The sequence below is a fragment of the Cetorhinus maximus genome, chromosome 26 (genome assembly GCF_964194155.1).
Source record: "Cetorhinus maximus chromosome 26, sCetMax3.hap1.1, whole genome shotgun sequence".
Classification (NCBI taxonomy): Eukaryota; Metazoa; Chordata; class Chondrichthyes; order Lamniformes; family Cetorhinidae; genus Cetorhinus; species Cetorhinus maximus.
Window position 1 is genome coordinate 1,966,077 of NC_135904.1, and position 21,230 is coordinate 1,987,306.

The 21,230-nt window shown below is 43.9% G+C and overlaps 1 protein-coding gene across 1 annotated transcript in view; it reads left to right on the plus strand.

The window, feature by feature from the left end:
* Nucleotides 1–18,349, plus strand: part of agbl1 (AGBL carboxypeptidase 1) — a 191,382-nt gene extending 173,033 nt beyond the window's left edge. Inside the window, exon 23 of the mRNA XM_078529973.1 lies at nucleotides 17,187–18,349. Coding sequence (XP_078386099.1) covers nucleotides 17,187–17,331 — 145 coding nt within the window. The 3' untranslated portion in view covers nucleotides 17,332–18,349. The remainder of the gene's footprint in view (nucleotides 1–17,186) is intronic.
* The last annotated feature ends 2,881 nt before the right edge of the window (nucleotides 18,350–21,230 follow it).

Genomic DNA, 21,230 nt, shown 5'->3' on the forward strand with positions numbered 1-21,230 from the left:
AAAGGCTCCTTAATGCAATTGCCTTAAGAACTCTGGATTGACTACTTGACTGAGTAACAGGTCATTGATAAATGACCTGATTAGACAGCATTTAATCAGCACATTAGCAACATTACACTCTCATGCTTTTACTTAACAGCTGCTCTGAGTTTTACAAACAATATTTAAAGGAATCTTATTGTAGGGGGACATACAAGGTGTTGTCAGCTTTACTATCATTCAGGGCAGAATCAGCTATCTGCACTGGTGTCACCACACCAGGGAACATCTGGTTTAGTGTGAGGCACACACCACAGCCGGTTACATGCTGAACAAGAATACTGTCCAAGCTGTACTTGCACTTGCACTTGCACTGTCCTGGGACATCCCTGGGACTGTAGATATGCTCAGGACACTGTCTATGCACCCAAAAAATGCCTGATTTTCAGCCCCGGCTTGCATGCCAGTCCTTCATCCCACCTTCAGGCCATTTTCGAGTCAGGGCTACCCACCCACATGTGGCGGGTAGCTGATCTGGCTTGTTAAGAACCACCTCCTTAGACAGCACCTTCCAAACATGGTGTCAGCTGTGGCTCAGTTCATAGCACCCTCGCCTTTGAATCAGAGGGTTGTGGGTTCATGTCCCACTCCCGGAAACCAAGAACTGTGATTGTACTTGAAAGAGTTACAATCTGTAACTGTTGATAACGCGAAAGAGTTTCCAAACACGGTGTCAGCTGTGGCTCAGTTCATAGCACCCTCGCCTTTGAATCAGAAGGTTGTGGGTTCATGTCCCACTCCTGGAAACCAAGAACTGTGATTGTACTCGAAAGAGTTGCAATCTGTGACTGTTGATAACTCGAAAGAGTTTCCAAGCACGGTGTCAGCTGTGGCTCAGTTCATAGCACCCTTGCCTTTGAATTAGAGGGTTGTGGGTTCATGTCCCACTCCCGGAAAACCAAGAACTGTGATTGTACTCGAAAGAAGTTGCAATCTGTGACTGTTGGTAACTCGAAAGAGTTTCCAAACCCACAACCACTACCATCTAAAAGGACAAGAACAGCAGACAAATGGGAACACCACCACCTGGAAGTTCCCCTCCCCGTCACTCACCACCCTGACTTGGAAATATATCGGCCGTTCCTTCACGGTTACTGGGTCAAAATCCTGGAACTCCCTCCCTAACAGCACTGTGGGTGTACCTACACCACAGGGACTGCAGCGGTTCAAGAAGGCAGCTCACCACCACCTTCTCAAGGGCAATTGGGGATGGGCAATAAATGCTGGCCTAGCCAGTAATTCCCACGTTCCATGAATGAATAAAAAAAAACTTAAGGCCAATTAAAGGAGGCTGACCTGGATTTTCCTGTTCCTGTAGACAGTGGGGCCAGTTTATCTGACTGGGGCAGCTTCACAGCAGCATACCGGGGGCCCATGCAGCACTCCAGGCAGTCTTAGAGGCCCTCCCTTCCTGCCTGCCTGGGTACAGCAACAGCCACAGGCCATCCTTTGGAGGGGCTCCCCCTCCACAGTGGTGTCCTGGCTGCAAAAGCCACCTTTTCTTTTAAATTTTAAAAAGTGGGGATTGGGGGCCTCCATTTTGAAGTACCCTCTCCCTCACTTACCTTCCGTAGGATCCTGCTGCTGCTTTTAAGCTGGAAGCCTCTGGTTGGCCCTCCAGCTTCAACCTTAATTGGATGGCGAGACAGCCACTATTGGGATCTCCAGGGAAAATCACATTGACCACACAGTGCGGGCTTCTGACCCCATTTGAGTCCAAATGTAGGACTCAAAAGCTCACAGGGAAAATTCTGCCCAAAGTAGGTATGCCTTGAGCACTGGGTGTATACTCAGAATGACAGCATGTGCACACCCAGGAACAATATACATACATCTGGGGCACGTTTACCCTAATTAGTATGTAAATGGCTGTGGTGTGTGTCATGTACTGCCTAGATGTTCTATGATACATCTAATTAATCGTTCTCTAACATTGCTAGGCCATTGCTTTTTTTTTTATTAAGAGTGGAGCTGCTTTCCTGAGGCTAGTACAAAGCAAGAGACAGTGTTTTTAATTCTGAGTTGGGTTTCATTCAGTAGCTACACTGGAACAAGTCTAGGGAGGAGAAAGACAATTGTGCAGATTTCTGAGATTGGTTTGAATCTTCTTGTGGAATGCCCTTTGTGTGCCAGAGCTTGAATGAGAAAAGGTGACATTTCTGGACAGGAATTTGTTGGCACACTTCTCTCACTGTACATTGAGAGGGAGAACAAAGCAGGACCTGTCACAAAGCTTTACAAAGATCATTTGTATCAAATAAATGTGTTTCCTCCTTTTACAGCCATGGAGTTCCACACCAGCACTGTATTGATGCCACTGTCAGATTATTTTATGTTTATATACCTCACTGATTAGTGGTGACAGAGATAAACTATTCAATAGAAAGAGCAAAGCACAGCAGCTGAGTACTGATGACACAGGTTAAATTTAAATATTAGGATACGGGAACATTAATTGATCATGATGCTCGAGGACGAATAAATATTTATACATTTATTAATGTGCTACCCATTTATTCTCTAGCTTGTCACAATGTTTCCTCATTATAAAATGTTGTTTGATGTTTGAATAGGGCAGTTCCATGGCTTTATTACATTTGGCCCATTTGGCTCACACTGTTGCCTAGTGTAAAGTGCCTTCTCTAATTTATCTTGGAACCTTTCAAAGCTGCCAGGGAGAGAGATTGACAAAAACTGTGAAACAGATACAGAGGCAGAAAGGGAGAGACAGGGAGGAGATAAAGACAGAGAGAGACAGACACAAATATGTAAAGAGTGAGAGAGAGTCACACACATATGTTGACAGGCAGATACAGAAACGGAAAGAGAGAGGGAGACACATACAGGGAGACAGAAAGAGACGGAAACATAGATATATGTACAGATGATAACAGGGGCGGAGATAGAAAAAGAGGGGTTGAGTTTGACTTTTAAGAGACCATAATTGCTTGTACCCCTGGCAAAGAGGTGGTCATAACTTTGAAGCATCAGTCTCATTAACATTGGGGTTCCAAACAATGAGACAACAAGCAGACATCACAATGTAACTCACCAGATTGAGGCCTCCCAATATCAGACTGCCCCTGCTGACAGCAATGTAGGGACACTGTTCCTCCTCTGGGCACCACAGCTAATTAACCTTGGCTGAGCGTCTTAGGTTCCATTAGTCTTGGAACTGGTTGGAGTGTAGGTATCATATGCACCAAACTAAAATGGTACAGGGGCCCTAAGATCCTACTTGCATATTAATAAGGGCCTACTGTTAATGTCTTGTCAATTATATTGTTCAGGTTTGTTAATATCATGTCAATTACATTGTTAAAAGTTAAGAGAATCAAGTGATGGGTATTAATTGTCTTTGAGCCCTTATAAATAGGAGATGCTGGAGTGCATCATTAGCCTCAGGAATGACACTTTAATTTAATTACATAAGTTTCCTTTAAAGTTTTATTTTTGTTACAGTGCCCCATCAGGGGCTGTCACCCCTCCTCCTCAATTGTTAATTTATTTTATGGATTGTTTTTTTCAAAAGGGCATATAAATAGGGGATAGCTGGGACATTGGATTGAGTGGGACAAGAGCTGTGGAACTAGTCAATAAACTCCCTTAATAAAGGAAAGCTCTGTGTCTTGGTATCAGTTTCACCAACCGTCTTGGATCGTATTAACACCTACCACCCGAGATGTGAGTGTGTTTTGGGCACACTAACACCAGAACCCCCTCAAAATGTGGTTCATCTTTTCATTGGTGTTACCAGGACAGCAACGCTACCGACTCCAATTTGAGGCTGGCTAATGGAAGTGAAAATTGATCCTGGGAGAGAGAGACCGAGAGAGGGAAAGACTAACTGGGAGAAACAGAAATATATCATAAGAATATTCAAATGGGGAGCCAGCCTTTGGCTTGATGGTAGAATTCCTACCTGAGGCAGGTGATGCACTAATAATCCCAGCAAGTGGAAACCAAAGCTCTGACTCTGAATTCAGGGTTGTTATCTAGAGAGGGAAAAAATCTTAATAGGGAGGTAAAGAAAGAGAGAGGGAGAGAAATCATCTCCAATGTCTGGATTAGATTCAGGCAGCTTCCTATTATTCATTTGGATATGGTCATAACTTGATCCAGCTGATACTCAAGTTGTCAAGCCATTTCCAGCCAGTCAAAAACATTCATTTCTTAGATATTGCTGAGAAGAGACACATGTTGCCAAAGCTTTTCATCTTACACTCATCAGGACAAACACAAGAATACCAAATTTCAGATGATCACAATTTAAACTACATGAGAAAAGGGTGCTTTACAATTGGCAAATCAAGTCTCCAGTAGTATAATGTGTTGTGAGTGATCGAAATTTGTCATTCTTGCATTTGTTCTGATGAGTACAAGATGAAAAACTTCGGCAACATATCTCTCTTTTCAGCAGGATTTGAGTTTTGTACTGCCAAGCGACCATTTCTTAGGTAGAAGACTAAATCTAGAGACCAAAAACATGCAGTAGCAACTTGTCCTTTATGCTGTGAGTTCAGCCATTAGTGCCCTCACGATATTAGAAACTGAGGTGGTGTGGAGTATGGGTATTTAAAGGGATGATGTCAATGCATGTGCACCTGAAGAGATGGTGCATCTATTGGAAAATGCAAATGACTAAAGAATCAACGTTTTAAACTAAACTTCTCCAAACTGGGCCTGATTTGTGGTCTGGGACATGGATCAGCTTAATCCCCAATTCAGTACCTGGGTCCAGACTTGGATTCACTCCAGATCTGGACCTTGGACTTTTAGATTCAGCTCAGCATAATCTTCTCAATTCAATGCCTGTGGCTCATCCTCCGAAGTCTGGGAGCCTTAGATACAGCTCAGTTTGATCATAAGCTCCAGCTTTGATAGAGTTACTTTGATTTTATGATCTAGAAATTGCTGACATTTCACTGCTTCATAAATTTAATTCACAGAAAGCTCAAAGGAGCTGTATCAAACGCTTGCCATGTAGAAGAACCCACACATAAAGCTGTATTTCTTGGAGTAAAGGAGCTCAGAGAGACAAAGCATCTTGTTGGAGTTGTTTTATGTATGAGACAAATGAATGAAAGTTGTTGCAGAATCTATTTAGCTCCTGCTCAATAGCATCACATAGGGTAAGAATTGCTGAGTTTGAGGTCCTATTCCAATGACTTCTACTGCCTGGCACTGAATTACGTTTGCAGCCTCAATCTAAGAATTCCTAGCGCTGAGCACTGAGCTGAGTCGAAGCCCGGATTCTGAGGACTCCCGCTGACCGACACTGAGCAAAATAATGATAGTTTGCTTTCTGACTCTTAACAAGCAGGCAAGTGGCCGCTGATCTGGATTTGCCCCAGTCAGAAGTTAACAAAAATCCATTCTCTGCAGCATTTGATCCATAAATTCTATAAATAATGGAAGAAGCAGAGGAACGAAATTGCACTCTCTGCATTGGACCAGCGAGGTGATTGTTTGGCTGAATCTATAATCAACAAGGGGCAATACTTGTGTGGGCTGGTGCCCAGATACAGCTGTTTGTATGCTTTCACCTTCAAAAATTGGCCATGATGCAGGTTTTCCTGAAGAGGTCATAGTGTGTAGAGTCTCTGACTGTTCCTCTTAATTCAAAGTAGCTTTTAGCTCAGAAGAATTTGAGTTGCCAAATAGTTTGAAGTAAGCAAATTGAATCGAGTAGCACATGAAAATCCTGCAGAAACACTTAAATAAAATGCGATAAAACATCAAAGCAACTAATTGAAATGTGAATGATCAAAACTGTAGAGTTGTACAAGCTGTACAGTACAAAGTTTAGTTACTTCGTAAAATATCCAGAGATTGTAGTTGTCATCCTGCCGGAAGCATATTCATCATCAAGGTTGTAGGTATTGTTTAGTGTGATGTCCTGTCCTGCCTGATTTCATTGTCATCCACTTCTCCAATAATCACACATGGATGCCATAAAGAAGAAAGATGTGCATTTATATAGCACTTTTCACGACATTCGGACATCTCAAAGCAAATTGACCATGGCCATGGTGGGCACTGATTCCTCTGCTCACTGGGACCACTCACTTGGGTCTGTTTCTCACTCCAATTTCCAGTAGCATTGTGCCCTTCCGCACAGTTCAGCTGTTCCCTTGTTGGTCAGTAGAACAGACAACAGGTGAAATTAGTCGAAGGCAATTGTGTGAAAATGGGCTTACAGTAGGCAGGAAAAGTAAACCTAGCGAGTTATAAAACCAAGCTATTGATTAACTATCAGCTCACTTTACACCACTGCCATTGATTAATTTCTCCGCCTAGGCTTCTTTACCAACACCAACAATCGATTCAAAACTTATGATTGCGATCAGTCGTAAGAGAACTCAAACCATCTGAGGTCTGCTGCTTCAGCATCAGCTGTGGATGGTGTCTGACATCCTTGATTGGGTCAGATGGACTCATATTGCCAAAAAGAGTTAGTAATAGATTCTGCTTTCAGCTCCTCCATGTTGAATGCACTATGTAGATTTCCTGCAGAACATAAATGGCACATGTAGATCACATGTGACATGGTTTTCCACACCAAACATTTCCTGCAGTCATACCAGCATTTGTTGGTTGTACCAGGGACATCATGTTTGGTGGTAAAAGCATTGCATCCAGATGTAGGCATCTTGTGTGAGTGGCACACCCACCAACCATCAAGATAACTTTTCTGACTTGTGATGTTGAACTACAGACGAAATGATTTTGGCCGCTATTCAAATACAGCACCAATCATCCAGCCTTTTTGTTATGGGCAAAGTAACAACATCAAAGGCTTTTACAATTCCAGTCACAAGCAGATTTATATTGGTCATATGATGAGGTAATCACAAGGCCAGTTGTCTTCATGTTATGTGAGAATGTCACTTGCTAGTCCATGCGTGGTCCTGGACTTGACAGCATTTGGGCTCTTGAAGCAGCCGATTCACAATGGAGAAACACGATTGACTGCAATTTCTTTGGCAAAGTCATTTTCCTTTTCCAACAAGTTGAAGCCAGAGAGCTTGAAAAGGTTCTTGCCTACTTGAACTAGCTTGACAAGGTTGATTTGCATGGCAACAAGCTGAGGTGGGTCCCTTTGGCTGTGAGACGTCAGCAGGTAAACAGCAGTAATACTCTCCTTCAGGTCGGAGAGAGGGAAAGATGGTAGGGATGTTAAGTTTCTCCAATGGTGCTGCTCTACACGATCTGGTATTTTTCTTCAAAGGAAGGATCTTATAGCTCTGGCTATCCAGTCTTTGCAACTGCTTCTATCTGTGGTCATGCAATGGTTCTCTGCACTCAGGTAGAGGACTGTCACTTCTGTGCACCCGAGGTTGATAAATCTTTCACATCAATCATTAGTCAACCTGAATTAAGTGGAGCATTTCATTGGTTGTTTGTAATGGAAATTCACACTAAAAGGTTTGGGTTGAGCAACAAACTTTCAATGGGATTCCTCTTTTTGCACAACTTGGATTTAAATGAACAGACAATTCAAATAAAGGAATTTTAAACTGAGGAGATTAAGTGTTGGTGCATTCCATTGGATTTGCAGACTCTTGCTGTCAGACCTGAAACAAACAGAAAATGGGATATGGTAACTTTTTAAAATGCAGCATCTGAATTGGCTAGCTGCCAGTCAGGGTTTCCAACTGTCCTGTATTTTAAGGAATTGTCCTTTATTTTGACCGGCTTGCCCGTGACCCTTAGGGGTGCCTTTTGCGCCCTATTTCTGAGTCACCTGAACCTCCCTCTCCTGTTCTTTTTGTCACCAGCAACTACCCCCCACCCCCCCCACCCCACCCCGCACCATCCACTCCCACCCCGCACCAGCCCACCCCGCACCACCCCACCCCACCCACCCCGCACCCCCCACCCCCCCACCCCACACCAGCCCACCCCGCACCACCCCACCCTGCACCACCCCCACCCCCACCCCACACCATCCCCACCCCACCCTGCACCACCCCACACCGCACCACCACACCCCCACCCCACCCCGCACCACCCCACCCACCCCCACCCCACCCTGCACCACCCCGCACCACCCCACCCTGCACCACCAACACTGCCACTGTCCACCCTGCACCTTCCCCAGTCCTTCGGTCAAAATGTCCCTTATTTTGTTTCGTAAGGGTAGGTCACCCTGCAGCTGGTTACAGAATGATGGCTGTACAAGGGTGAAGCCATGCAGCCTGACTCACTCCTGAACCAGGGAACAAAGACAGGGCAATGAGTTATCTTGACTAGAAAGCAGAAAAGAAAGGAAGGAACCCTATTTTCTTTGAATGGTTCGGTTCTTTTTTTCTTATGTTTACTTTCACACAGCAGCACACCTGCTCTATGACACATCTTTTGTTCCTTTCTTTCATTTCTTCCCCCATCACCATTCCCTTTGGTCCCGTAAGACAAGCTCTTAGTCAGTCAATCTCTCCTGTCTTCCACCCTGTCACAGGCCTTCCATTGGTCCTTGTCCCACCCATCCCTTGCTCAAAACCTATTACATCTCCAACTTTTCCCAGTTCTGACGAAGGGTCATTGACCTGAAGAGTGAACTCTGTTTCCCTCTCCACAGACACCTCCCGACCTGCTGAGTGTTTCCAGCATTTTCTGTTTTGATTTCAGATCTCCGGGAACCGCAGCATTCTGCTTTTCAGCAAGTCATTAGACTTGGATTGTTCTGGGTAGCATGGTCATAAATCAGAGAGATGCATTTACTGGTGCGCCTGAGTTACTGCATTTCCCCAACTTTATGATTTTATGTTGCTGTTCAGTAACTGTGATTTTGATGTAAAATATTGCATCAAACAATAGATAATGGTCAGATTTGCCTCTCTGACATATAAAAATAGAAACTGCTGGGAATGCACAAAGAGCACTGGATGGAGAAAGAATAGAAACAGGACTCGGTTATTCTGCCCTAACAGCTGTTCCATCATTCAGTTAGATCACTGATGATTAACATCCCTACTTGGTTTTGGCACCATTGCTCCTTGTCTACACTGACTTAACAAATTCCCTATCTCAGACATGAAAACCAGCATCCATCACTTTTTGGGGGCGAGTTCCAGATTTCTACCATCCTTTGTGTAAAAAAAAGGTTTCCTGATTTTGCTCTTGAATGGCCTCGTACTAGATTATAGCCCCATAGGTTAGCATTTCAGGTGGGGCCTGTTCAGGGGTGATTCAGTAGGTCAGAGCTGCCACAGTGATGAGGCAATGAGTAATGAGTGACATGTGCCAGTCATGTTCAGAATTACGCAGCAACTGGGGTGATTGCGCCTTTTGCCTTGAGTTAATAGCCCTACAGCAAATAATGGAAATTTATGCCAACTGTTTAATATTTATGAAATGCACATTGCCCCAGTTCTGCCCCCGATATTTTGATGTCGAACAAAAATTATGCAAATTAAATTTGGGAGGTCACTGAGCTCTGAGAAATGAATGACATCACATTACTTAATCTCCTTAAAGGTTTCAAGTTCATTACTGTTAAATGCTGAATCTCACTCAGCATGCGCACAGGGACCATGACAAGGTATCTCACAGCCTATTGACTGTCCTACTCCCCTTACACACAGCATGAAGACAAAACAATGTATAATGGATCCCCTTTTCTTCTAGAGTCCTAATGCTTTCAGGAGCATTACTGTAAATTTCATAATTAGGGAGACAGTCCGAAGTGAGTCATGTTTAGGCTTGGCCATGTCGGGCACAAACAGGGCCGTGTTTGGATGAGATTTACATAAGGCTTTTGCTAGTCCATGGACTCAGACACTTCATTCATGAGTTAGTCTATCTGGGTAAACACAACATTAAGAAGAGTAGAACTCACAGAGATCAAAGAATTTATGTATCAGAAAGCAACATCTGAAAAGGTTAGAATCGGAGATTCCCATAATAAACTCATCTGTCTAGGATTTTATTCGGTAGTTAAAAAGCCATGTTGAATCTTTCAAACAGTTTTAAAAGCTACATAAGTAAATCAGCTGTAGAAAAGACTGAGCAATTCAGAATCAGACGTGGCTTTCTTTTAGTGATATGTTCTTGATCTCTATAGTGAAAGCATCCTGATAGCAAGGCAGGGAAATCTAAACTCAAGTAAAAATTGGATTATTCATTTCATCACTCTTCATTCTCTCGTTCTGTGTTAAGCCTAGCCGGGGGTGGCTACAGTTGTGATGATGAGTTGTATTAGACTCAAAACACCAACTCTGTTTTTTTCTCACAGACACTGCCAAGCTTGCTGAGTTTTTTCAGCATTTTCTGTTTTAGTTTCAGATTTCCAGCGTCTGCAGCGTTGCTTTTATTATAGCGGTGGCTACATGTATCTTTCAGTCTCTATTTTGTATCTTCTGTCTGTGGAACGACTTCGGTCACGTGAACTGTACCCCCTCACTTGTATTTAGCCCTCAATCTACTTATAAATCATGCTAATTCCACCATTTAACACATGGATGTCAGTATTGCAAGGTAAAAGAAAAGACTTGCTTTTTACTGCACCTTTCACATTCTCACAATGTGTCAAAGGGTTTTGAGTGAAAGAATCTTTTTGAAAAGTGATCATTGTTCTTTCGTCGGTAAAATCAGTAACCATTTTGCGCACGGCAAAGTCCCACTAAGAGCAATGAAATACATGACCAGTTATTTGGTTATGTTGAGCTGGGCACCTCTGCTATTCTTCCTTGAATAGAATAATTGGATCTTTTACATCCACCTCAGCAGGCAATGGGGTAACCTTGGTTTAATATCATGTCTGAAAAGATGGTACCTCCAACAATAACATTACTCAACAGTCAGTATTATACAGGAGTATCAACCAAGGTTTTGAACTCAAGTCCAGTGGAGCTTCTGACTCAGGGACAAAAGCAGTATCGGAGGCCAAGGTAAGCCCACCACGTTTTCCAAGAATGCCACATACTAAGTTTATCTTTTATGTACGGTTACCTCCCCCTTTCAATAGCTAACCATCAAGAACCATAAGAAATAGGAGTAGGAGGTGAGCCATTTGGGCCCTCCTAGCCTGCTCTGCCATTCAATAAGATCAACTCCACTTTCCTGCCTGTCCCTCATCTCCCCCATAGCCCTTGACTCCCTTGTAGATCAAAAATCTGCCTTGAATATATTCGATCAGCCTCCACTGCTCTCTTATGTAGATAATTTCAAATGCTGAACACCATCTGAGAGAAGAAATTCCTCATCTCCGTCTTAAATGGGAGGTCCCTTATTTTTAAGCTGTGCCCCCTAGTTCTAGATTCTCCAATAAGGGGAAATATCCTTTCAGCATCTACCCTGTCAGGCCCATCAATAACCTTAAGGTGGTCAAAGTTACCTCCCTAGACTTCACTTGGAAGCATTTCATTCCTCACAATCTTGTACACATTAATATCACGAAAAGTCTTCTATGGAATGTAGCTGCATCACCTGTCATTATACTTATAGATATAACAGCAGGGTTTCACTGGAGGTCATGGTTATTGTAGCTAATGTGATACTTTTGCTTTCTTTCTCTAGGACAAAAACCACAGGGAGTGGTTGACCACAGGTAGACCCTTGAATCTGAGATCTCCGATTTCTTGTGAGAAGGAATGTGTTGCATTTCCTGGAGAGGGTTGTAGGAGGATTCTGCATCTCTTCCTATTGCATTTTTATAATTGTATGTTATTTCATATATTGCATATAATATATAAATTGTCATATATATTGAAAATAGCATGTTAGCCTGGCTTCCTAGAAAACCATTCTAACCTTTCTTTCTCTTTATCTCCTCTAGATGTGGTGCAAGATGAAGAAACAGGGACCTCAGCAACCAACCATTAAGGGCAGCATTAGCAGCATGCACCTCACTCACCCCATCCCTCTCAAACTCTGCAACAACCATTCAAGGGAGATGGAGAGTGTGGAAAGGGGGCACCATTGGGTAATACACAGAACACCAGTATTCAGGAACAACTAATTGTGCTCAGAGCAACAGAAAGCTACTGGCTCTTTACTAGAAACTAATGGATACTAAATGAAAACTTTCCCATCAACTTTCACAGATGTTATAGACTGCCAGAAATGGGTGTAGACCAGTTAGTGGAGATTATTATTAAAAAGGGAAGGCATATTGTTCATGATTATGTGTGTCTGTTGACTGTTGACTGCTTGCTGTGTATGATTAGTTAAGCCTGGGTGTGGTCACTTAGTAAAAGAAACTAAACTGAGGCAAGCTGCTGTGAGCATGAGAGAGTAGACATTTTAAAGCATTGAATAAAATTCAATAGAAGCTTGAGTGTATCATCTCTGCATATCTCTGAGGTGTAAAACACAACAGAGGGTATTACACAAGTTACAAAACTAAACTCAGACAGGTGACTGGGACTTCATATTTTACATCTGAGAAGATGTGACTCTGCTTTTTAAAAAAGTGAGATAGGATGAGCCATGAAGTTAGAACCCAATTAGTCTTATTCCAGTACTAAAGATAATTATTTCAACTTTTCCCACTACCAGTCTCTGCGTGGGTTGGGCGGAACACAGTTGTAATGTATTCTGTCTTACCCGATCTGAATTTGTGGGTTCAGTCCATATAAATCAGCCTGATGTACCCCATGCCTGATGTACCCCATATTTGCAGCAACAGGAATGGCTGCCAGCTTTGGATCTTCTGGCTGCAGTCCAAGAACAACAGTCAGCAGACTTCCAGCAGTGATATTCATCCTCCAGGCCGAAAGGGAAAATTTACAACTGGCCTCCTAAGGCCAAGGTTTAAATTATTGAGTGCAGAGAGTAAATGATTCATTCCCAGTTCTGCCATCCCTCATCCTGGTGGATTCAAATCAAAATGTTAGAGCTGATTTTCCTGGTCTATGTGCTGAGGAATGCTTGTTTACCAGGTACGAAGCAGAAGGAAAAGAGTCATAAATCCTTGATACAAAGGCAAAATACTGCGTATGCTGGAAATCTGGGCTAATAATTCCTTGGCGTTAGGTCTCTTGGCCCTGTGCATTGCTCACTCTGTTGGGTGACTATTCAGAGAAGAGTTCACACTTATTTCACTTTAAATATTACACCCAGCCCTGCTCAATAAGAGGATCTGAAAAATATAGGCAGCAAGGATATGGAAAGCCTAAGGTATGACCAGCCTTTTCGATTTGCAGGCACTATGCTGTACTTTTGAGGCTGTGGGCCTCCTGGCTGTTTTTTTCCAGATAGTGTAGTGTTCAATGGTTTAGTTGCTCTGTGTTTGATTATGTTAATCTGGTAACTAATTTATGCTCACTGTGCTTGATTGGTCAAGCACGCGTGTGGACTCAGAGAAAAATAAACAGATACCACAGAAGCTACTAGAAGCTAAGCTATGAACATGAGTGATAGCAGAGATACTTTAAAGCAATGTAAATAAGCTTGTTGCACACATAGAAACTAGTGTCATTTCTGCATTGTTCTGAGGCAAATCAATATATAAAATATACAACAGACAGCAGTCAGGAGATTGCATAGATAGTGACCATCACTGTTGTTGTAGTTACAGCACAGAAGGAGGCCATTCAGCCTCTTGTGTCTGTGCTGGCTCTCTGCAGGAGCAATTTACTTTGTGCCACTCCCCATAGCCCTGCACGTTCTTCCTTTCCAAATAAAAATCCAATTCTCTCTTGAATGCCTCGATGAGAATCCACCTTTATTTCTAGGTTCATACCATTTTAGTTAGGTTATAGCTCCCCCTTAGACAGGGTTGTCTGTTGGTGAAACCTTGCGCTTGGATGCAGGGGAAGAAAGTCAATCTGGCAGAAGGTCCGACTACAACAGTGATGGTCACTAACAACCTTTTACCTGCCAGCTGCAATGGCGGCTTCTCACGCCATATTGTCCCAAACCCATTGCATTACTTATACATTCCCTGGAAACACAGCATTTCTGTGGTGGGTGGGCTCACATTCTCCCGCCACGCCATCACCTTGCCGCTTCATCATGCCGAATGTCCAGTTGTGCGCACACATCTCGGTGCTTCCAGCCTGCAGGGAAGGTGCCCACGAAAGGCAAAAAGACTGCAGCCACTAAGCTTAATGATGCATCACTGGAATGTCACTAGGACGTCATGGAGGCCTGATGTGATGTCCCCTACCCCCCCTTTGGCCACAGGACGGGCATCGGCATCACCAACCAGCATGGCAGGAGGTGGCAGCGATGGTCAATACCAATGCTGCACAGAGGAGGTCGGCCATCCAACGCAGATAGAGGATGAATGATCTCATCCGTGTGGCCAGGGTAAGGCAACCACCTCATCACTCTAAACTCTCACACTCAAGCACATCACACATTCACTGGCATCTCACTCACTGCCAGCTCAAGGGACATCACCACTCACTCTCTCACACACACCCTCACATCTCCATCTGGCCTCATCTCCTCTGGAGACTGCCTCCTCAGCCCTCACCATCTTGATGCCACTTGCATAGATCAACATGTGTCCCCACACACGCCCTGGATTACCCCCTTCCCCTGTACAGCCCTCGCCCTGCAGCCTCTGCCCTTGCCTGAGGCAACTTCTCCCCCTTCCCCAAGCAAACCCTAGCCCTGCAGCCGTTGAAAAGCCACCCACACACGGCTGATCTGGTAGGTAGAGACCTGCCCGTGAGCCTGCCTAAAAGTGCTGTGGTGCTGTCTGTGAAGCCTGGTGCTGATGACTGCGAGTGCTGCCCGAAGCAAGGTAGACAAACAAACCTTGAAGTCCTGAGTGAAGTGCAGCCCGCCAGGTGCATGTTGCATATGTGCTGTTGTGGAACACATCGGCGTGTTTTCCCACCGACGTGGGCGGACAATCCATTGTGGGAGGATGTGTTTGGCGGGCTGGCCTTATAATGATTCGCTGATGTCTTGCAATGAGGTTCCCGACATCCGATGGCGGGAAACGCGGCCCACCATTGGCAGGCTGGGCGGACAATCGCAAACTGGTTTCACACCATTGTGAAGCCGATCACACCATGTTGTCCGCTCATTCCACCGAGCACGCCCGATGCTGGTGGGCACAGAAAATTCCGGCCTTTAACTCGCTCTCTCTCTCCACAGATGCTGCCTGACTTGCAAAGGTCCTGTACTCATCCAACAGCCACATATCCACACTGGTTTGATTTTATTCTATCCCGAAGCTGGCGAATAATGTCCCAATTTCTTCCCTAACTAGTATCAACTAACAATGTAGGCAGAGACTGAGACATGATGCCTCCCAATTCTGTAAATTACCCACTCTCTATTAGCCAGACCCGGGAGGGAGCAGACTGCTATTTTTAACATCAGATGCTGGTATGGAATCCAATAAAAGGTTTTTGACGTATTGTAGGAATGTTGTAATAAATATGATTGTCCCTGGAAGCATTTTTATTACAAAATTTGACAGTAATGTGATAGTACAGAATTTGTTTTATTCGGCTCTGTGCGTGTGACAAGTTAGACGTTTTTAAAAACACTGATAAGCTTCCATCACAGAAACAGCTTGTTTATGTTTAGCCTGAGCCACTATTATGTATCTGGTCTTCTCCATGTGCAAGGCCATTCCAGAGTTAAAATCCTTTTGTTCCTTGTTGCTACAAAAGAATAGAATGTTTGCACGTTTCCCCTCGTGATCCTGAGATGTGATCTATTCGCTGCTGAAGGCTGTTGTTAGTTCAGGAGCCAGTCGATTCTGAAGATCATTTAAAGATCATGAGTAGGTGTTGGACCTCCATCCAGTCTGCATTCCTCAAATAATATAGAATCACAGAATGGCGACAGCACAGGAGGAGGCCATTTGGCCCATCACGTCCATGCCGGCTCTCTGCAGGAGTAACTCGGATGGTCCCACTCCCCTGCCCTTCCCACGTAGCCCCTGCCATTTCTTTTTCATTTCAGGTGCTTGCCTTATTCGCTTTTTGAAAGCCACAGTCGAATCTGCATTCACCACACACTCAGGCAGAGCATTCCAGATCCTAACCAATAGGCTGTGATTAAAAGTGTCCCTGGGGGGGAGGCGGGGGGGGTTCATCACATGACTTGCCCCCACGCTCCAGCCATTTGCCGGCTAACACATCCATCCTCGTGACGCATTGCCTTCATACACCAATTGTAAATCATGAGCGCTGATAACCCAATTGGTTGATGCTTGACCGTCAGCCAAACAGCCCTTTTCTGCCCATTTTCAATATCTTTGTATCAGGTAAAGAAAAACGTTCAAAGAGAACGACAAAAAAGACAATGATTTTTGATGTCCCCATGATTTTTCTCCAGGATTGCACACGGCAAAGTCCTGGAGAGTGATCCTCAAATCCTGGAGACACCAGACCAATTTTGGACGGTTGGCAACTCTACTAACCAATGGGAATAGTTTCTATCTATCTGCTCTGTTTAGATCCCTCCTGAATTTGAATATCTTTCCCTGTCTTGGTTATTTGCCTGAAGATAATTTTTGTTAAAATTAGGAATACAATATAATGAATTATAAACAATTCACTGACCTGTCCCAATCCGCAGAGCATCAGATATCCCAGTGTCTATGGCTTAAGAGGAAATAATGCTTCAGAGATGAGCCTTGGCCAGTCTTATGACGTTAAAAGTACTATGCAAATGCAAGTTGTTGTTGTTCAATACCCTCTACTCCATTAGGCACTGTTACCCTGCAAATCAGAATTTGTGTTGACCTTGGAGGTGGGCTTCTTGCAAGCGAGGGAAATACACCTTACGATGCGTTTACGTTCTATACACAGTTGTTGTGTGTTTCAATGGCACCCAGTGTTGCTAAAGGCATCGGGAGGAAGGCATTTCATATTTTAAAGGTTAGTTTCTCATGCAACGATCAATTGCAGTATGGAAACTGGCTTCTTTGAAAATGAGGTACTTCTGTTTTTTTTGCCTAATAAAATTGTAGGGCTCCATTGCCCACTGCAGTGAGTTCCCATCCTCTTCCCCACGTACCCACCCCCACACATCCTGCTTTCTCTTGTGAAATCCTGGAAGTATTGGAAAAGCCACAGCAACTCCTGCCCTTGCACTGATTGGTTTCCTGATAATGTGATGGAGAGAGCATCACTAGAGGCTTCACACAACTAAATGCAACCTTGATTTGACTTTCTCAATTGTAAAAGTAACTAATGACACTTTCCTTCAATTATTTTCTTTCCATACAGCGATATGAGTGTAGATGATGAACCCCCATGCCCAGAGGAGATAGATTATTACACAGACAATTGCACTGAGGAAGATGACGACCCCATCGACCTTGCCACTGAGCACAACGTGAGCTCAGAGGATGAACTTGAGCTTAAGAAGTGACTGCCCATTACAGAATCTGGGAATGGATCCCAAACATCGATAAAAGAAAATACACAAGGCTATTCCTTACATCGGTGAAATCAAACGCAAGAGAACTTTGGAACAGGATGAAAACCTCATGAACGCAGTTTGTCTCTCACTCTCCTGAGACGATCTGGACATTATCTGCATGAACTGCTTTGGTTGTGATCATGTTGCTCAGTATTTTGCTATCCTATAACTCCTAGTTATATTGCAGAATCCTGCTTATCCTCATATTCCGGCTGTGTATAGAAGCCTTGCAAATCTGTGGGGAACCCCGAACCCAGTATGCCTTAGCCTTTTAATGTTGGCAGTGGCAGAGGGAATTGCCTGTATGAGCAGGACTTTGACACTTACGGGGAAACATCTACAGAGCCTCCTTGCCTTAAGTGTGAAGCTCCTGGAAACTGGGGAGGAAGATTGATAACAAGGGGATGGACGCCAGGTAGAGTATAGCCCAAGCTGGCCTAGTTTAGACTGCTTTAAAGCAACATTTTAAATAAATGACTCACCTCTCTCATCTTCGCTGATCCAAGCCCTGACCCTACCTGGTTCCCAGTTGTGCCTCATTTCTACATTCCTGCGCCGATGCTCTGACGGGCTCTTTACTGAGGGCCTTAAGGACTCCCTGCCCCAGCTCTGATCCCCCTTATGTTGATGGGTATGGCTGAACAGTGTGAAATCATCAGCATATTTCCAGCATCCACAGTATTTTGCTTTTGTTTTGGTGGAAACATTGGCAGAAGGCGGAGACTCAGCTTGGTTCTAGCCAAGTTGTAGTGTTCTGACAGGCTTCTTGGGGAGAAAGCAGGTGAATGGCACTATGTAAATTGCTCATTCGGAGAGCCAGTGCAGGCACGATGGGCCGAATGGCCCCCTTCTGTGCTGTAACAATTCTGTGGTTCTGATGGGTCCACCTGAACAGCAGCAGATTTTAGAGCCTGAGAATGTTTGATGGGACATGGTAAATAAATCGCAGGTTGGATTCTGGGTTATAGCTTGACGGGTGTGTTGTTTCTTTGGCTGACTCATTGAGAGTTTAGTTTCCATAAACCATTGATTCAATGATATCAGAAACAATTTAACATCAACCTTGCAGACTTGTCAGCAGAGCTGAATTATTCCGTAACCCTGATAACCAGAGTTGCTGATGCAAGTACTGATATCTGTCACTCACTCCTTGTGCCCTGTGTTTTATATTAGAGACTCTCCCGGTTCTGTGGGAGGAAATAGTAAGTTTACGCCCAGGTCCAGCTCAGACTAAAGGGTAAAGCTGAAGCTTGTGTTCAAATCCAACTGCATGTCTTGAGCATGTAATCCAGGCTGACCCTTCAGCGTGCTACTGAGAGGTGCAATCTTATGTTCAACTGACATCTCGTCCCATCAAAGAAGAGCAGTGAGGTTTCCTGGTTCACAATCATCTCAAAATGGCGTATGTAGTCATTCCTTTCATTGCTATTTATTGTAGTGCAATTCAACAGCTCTGATGTGTGAGTTTTGTGCTGAATATAGTGTTATGATTTAACCAGTTCTCCATTGGGTCGGTTAATGTACATTGGGGAATAATCTCATTGATTTTTCTCAATTCAAACTGGTTCAGAGTGGCTGGCAACATGTTTTCACCCCAAGGTGTCACATTGTGGTAGAAGCCTGTGAGCTTGGTGCATAGGGCTGTCAACACAGATGGACAAAACACCAAACTGTTCTCTGACCACTGCCTCCTACTGGCCGACTGTCACCCGCAGGAAGTCCAGAAGGTTGGCAGTGGGGTATGGAAACTAAACACGAAAAGCTGTTTACCCAAAAAACATCAAGAAACTCAAAAACAATTTGCAAAAGTTGGAGAACCATGATTGCCTGATGCACTAGAGGGAAGTTATTAAAGTGAATGTCAAGAGATTCCTTGTTCTCAAAGGTGTTTCAAAACCAGAGAGAGACAGAGAGAAATAGCTCGATCCCAGAAAAACATGCAGGATCTGCCCTGATGTGGTTGAGAGAGGTCGATACCGGGCAGGATCTCCAAGAGGTGAAGAGCCAGCAAGCCTCGATCTTTGCCTCAGAATCCTCCAAGGTCCTCTTCCAGTCCAGAGTCTGCTCCATGTGGCAGGATGAGACGTGCTCACATTTCTTCTTCTTAAAGCTGTACACACAGAGAGCTCGGTGATCAGCAGCCTGAAGGAACAAGGTGGCTCAGTGACACTTGCGGAGCCAGACATGCTAAGGATCAGCAAATCCTTTTAGGCTGGACTGTACAATATGAAACCTACAGGCAGCATAGCCTCCCAGTCCTTCCTGCCTACCCAGGGGAAGGCCTTTAATGGAATGTCACACACGTACATGTTGACTCCCTGACACAACTACAGATCTCACCCACTGTACTACCCTTTTAAAAATAGGCTGTGGCCTGAGTGCTGAGTAACTCTGCTGCACTGTGCTTTGCTCCTCCTCTTTCACCAGGTGGCCCACATGCTTCCGCACTGGAATTGGTGCAGGTGAGATTTATTTAAATTGCCCGGTGCCAACATCAGATAAATAGGTGGGGTTCAAGAGCGCAGGTCACTGGTGGATTGTCACTTTCATTCTGCCTTTGTCATAGCAACAGAATCGTGGGAATTCGGGTGGACTCTCACTGCTGCATCTTTGATCCTCCACAACTAGATTTCCCATCATCCATCAGTAATCCCACTCTCCCTGAACTGTTTTATTTTCATACACTATAACAGGATTTACTTTTTTTTTGGATTATCTGCTAGTCTTTTCATCTTTCCTTTAAGTCTTTTCAATATTTTTCACTTCCCCTCTATACTTCCTTTTAATTTGTTTTGGGACTGTTGCTCTAGTTTTATCAGATGTCTCCCTTCTAATCTCTTCATTTCCATAGAGCTCTTTCATTTACTGCTCATTCTTATCATCCTTTGTGAGTTTATTTATTTCACACTCCATCCATATTTGAAGATTCGCTATGGCTGATCTATAGTCCAACCATTCTGTCCATGAAGAGACTTAACACATTCAAAGAAGGTGACTGATGCAATCAAAAGGATATAAATATATATACACAAAGCGACTCACACATTCAAGACAGCATGAGGACATAAGAAATAGGAGCAGGGAGTGGGCCATACAGACCCTTAAGTCTGCTCCACCATTCAGCAAGATCATGGTTGACCTGATCTTGTCCTCAACTCCACTTTCCTGCTTGTTCCTCCATAACCTTTGACTCCCCTATAGTTCAAAGCCTTGTCCAACTCAGCCTTGAATATACTCGATGACTCGAGCTTCCACAGTGGGAGAAATGTGGGCTGGTTAAGCAGATGGGCTCAGGAGTGGCAGCTGGGTGTAATGTGAAGAAATTACTGGTCATAAACATTGGAGTTGAAACAGGAAATGTTTGTAGGGGTGTCAATTAGCACAGGATGAAAGGATAAGGGCATGGGTGTGAATCAGTCACTGACAGTATCCAGTCAGTGTGAAACTCTTAACAGCTGGGCTAATTATACAGTGGGACAGGCCTCAAAACTATTGAGTGTGAACTGAAGCTGGTTATTATACGTCTATGTAATTTGCTCGTTAGAATGTTTGCAATATAATGCACAAATTTGGATGGCTTCTGCTTCAAATGGACACTGATGGAAAGAGATGAGAGAATGGTCTGGTATTACTTATCAGCTGTAGACATTATTTACCAGTTTAAGAGGTTTTCCAGTAAAGATATGATGGGCAATGACAGAAGCTGAATGCATTGTGAGGTTTGTTATAGAACACTCAGTAATGTATTTACTTGGAAGTTGCAATAAAATCCTTTGAAAGTCTGAGCATTCAGGCCTCCCTTCCTGCTACACACATTTCTGTTTGTCTTCATCCTTATTCCTGTTCTT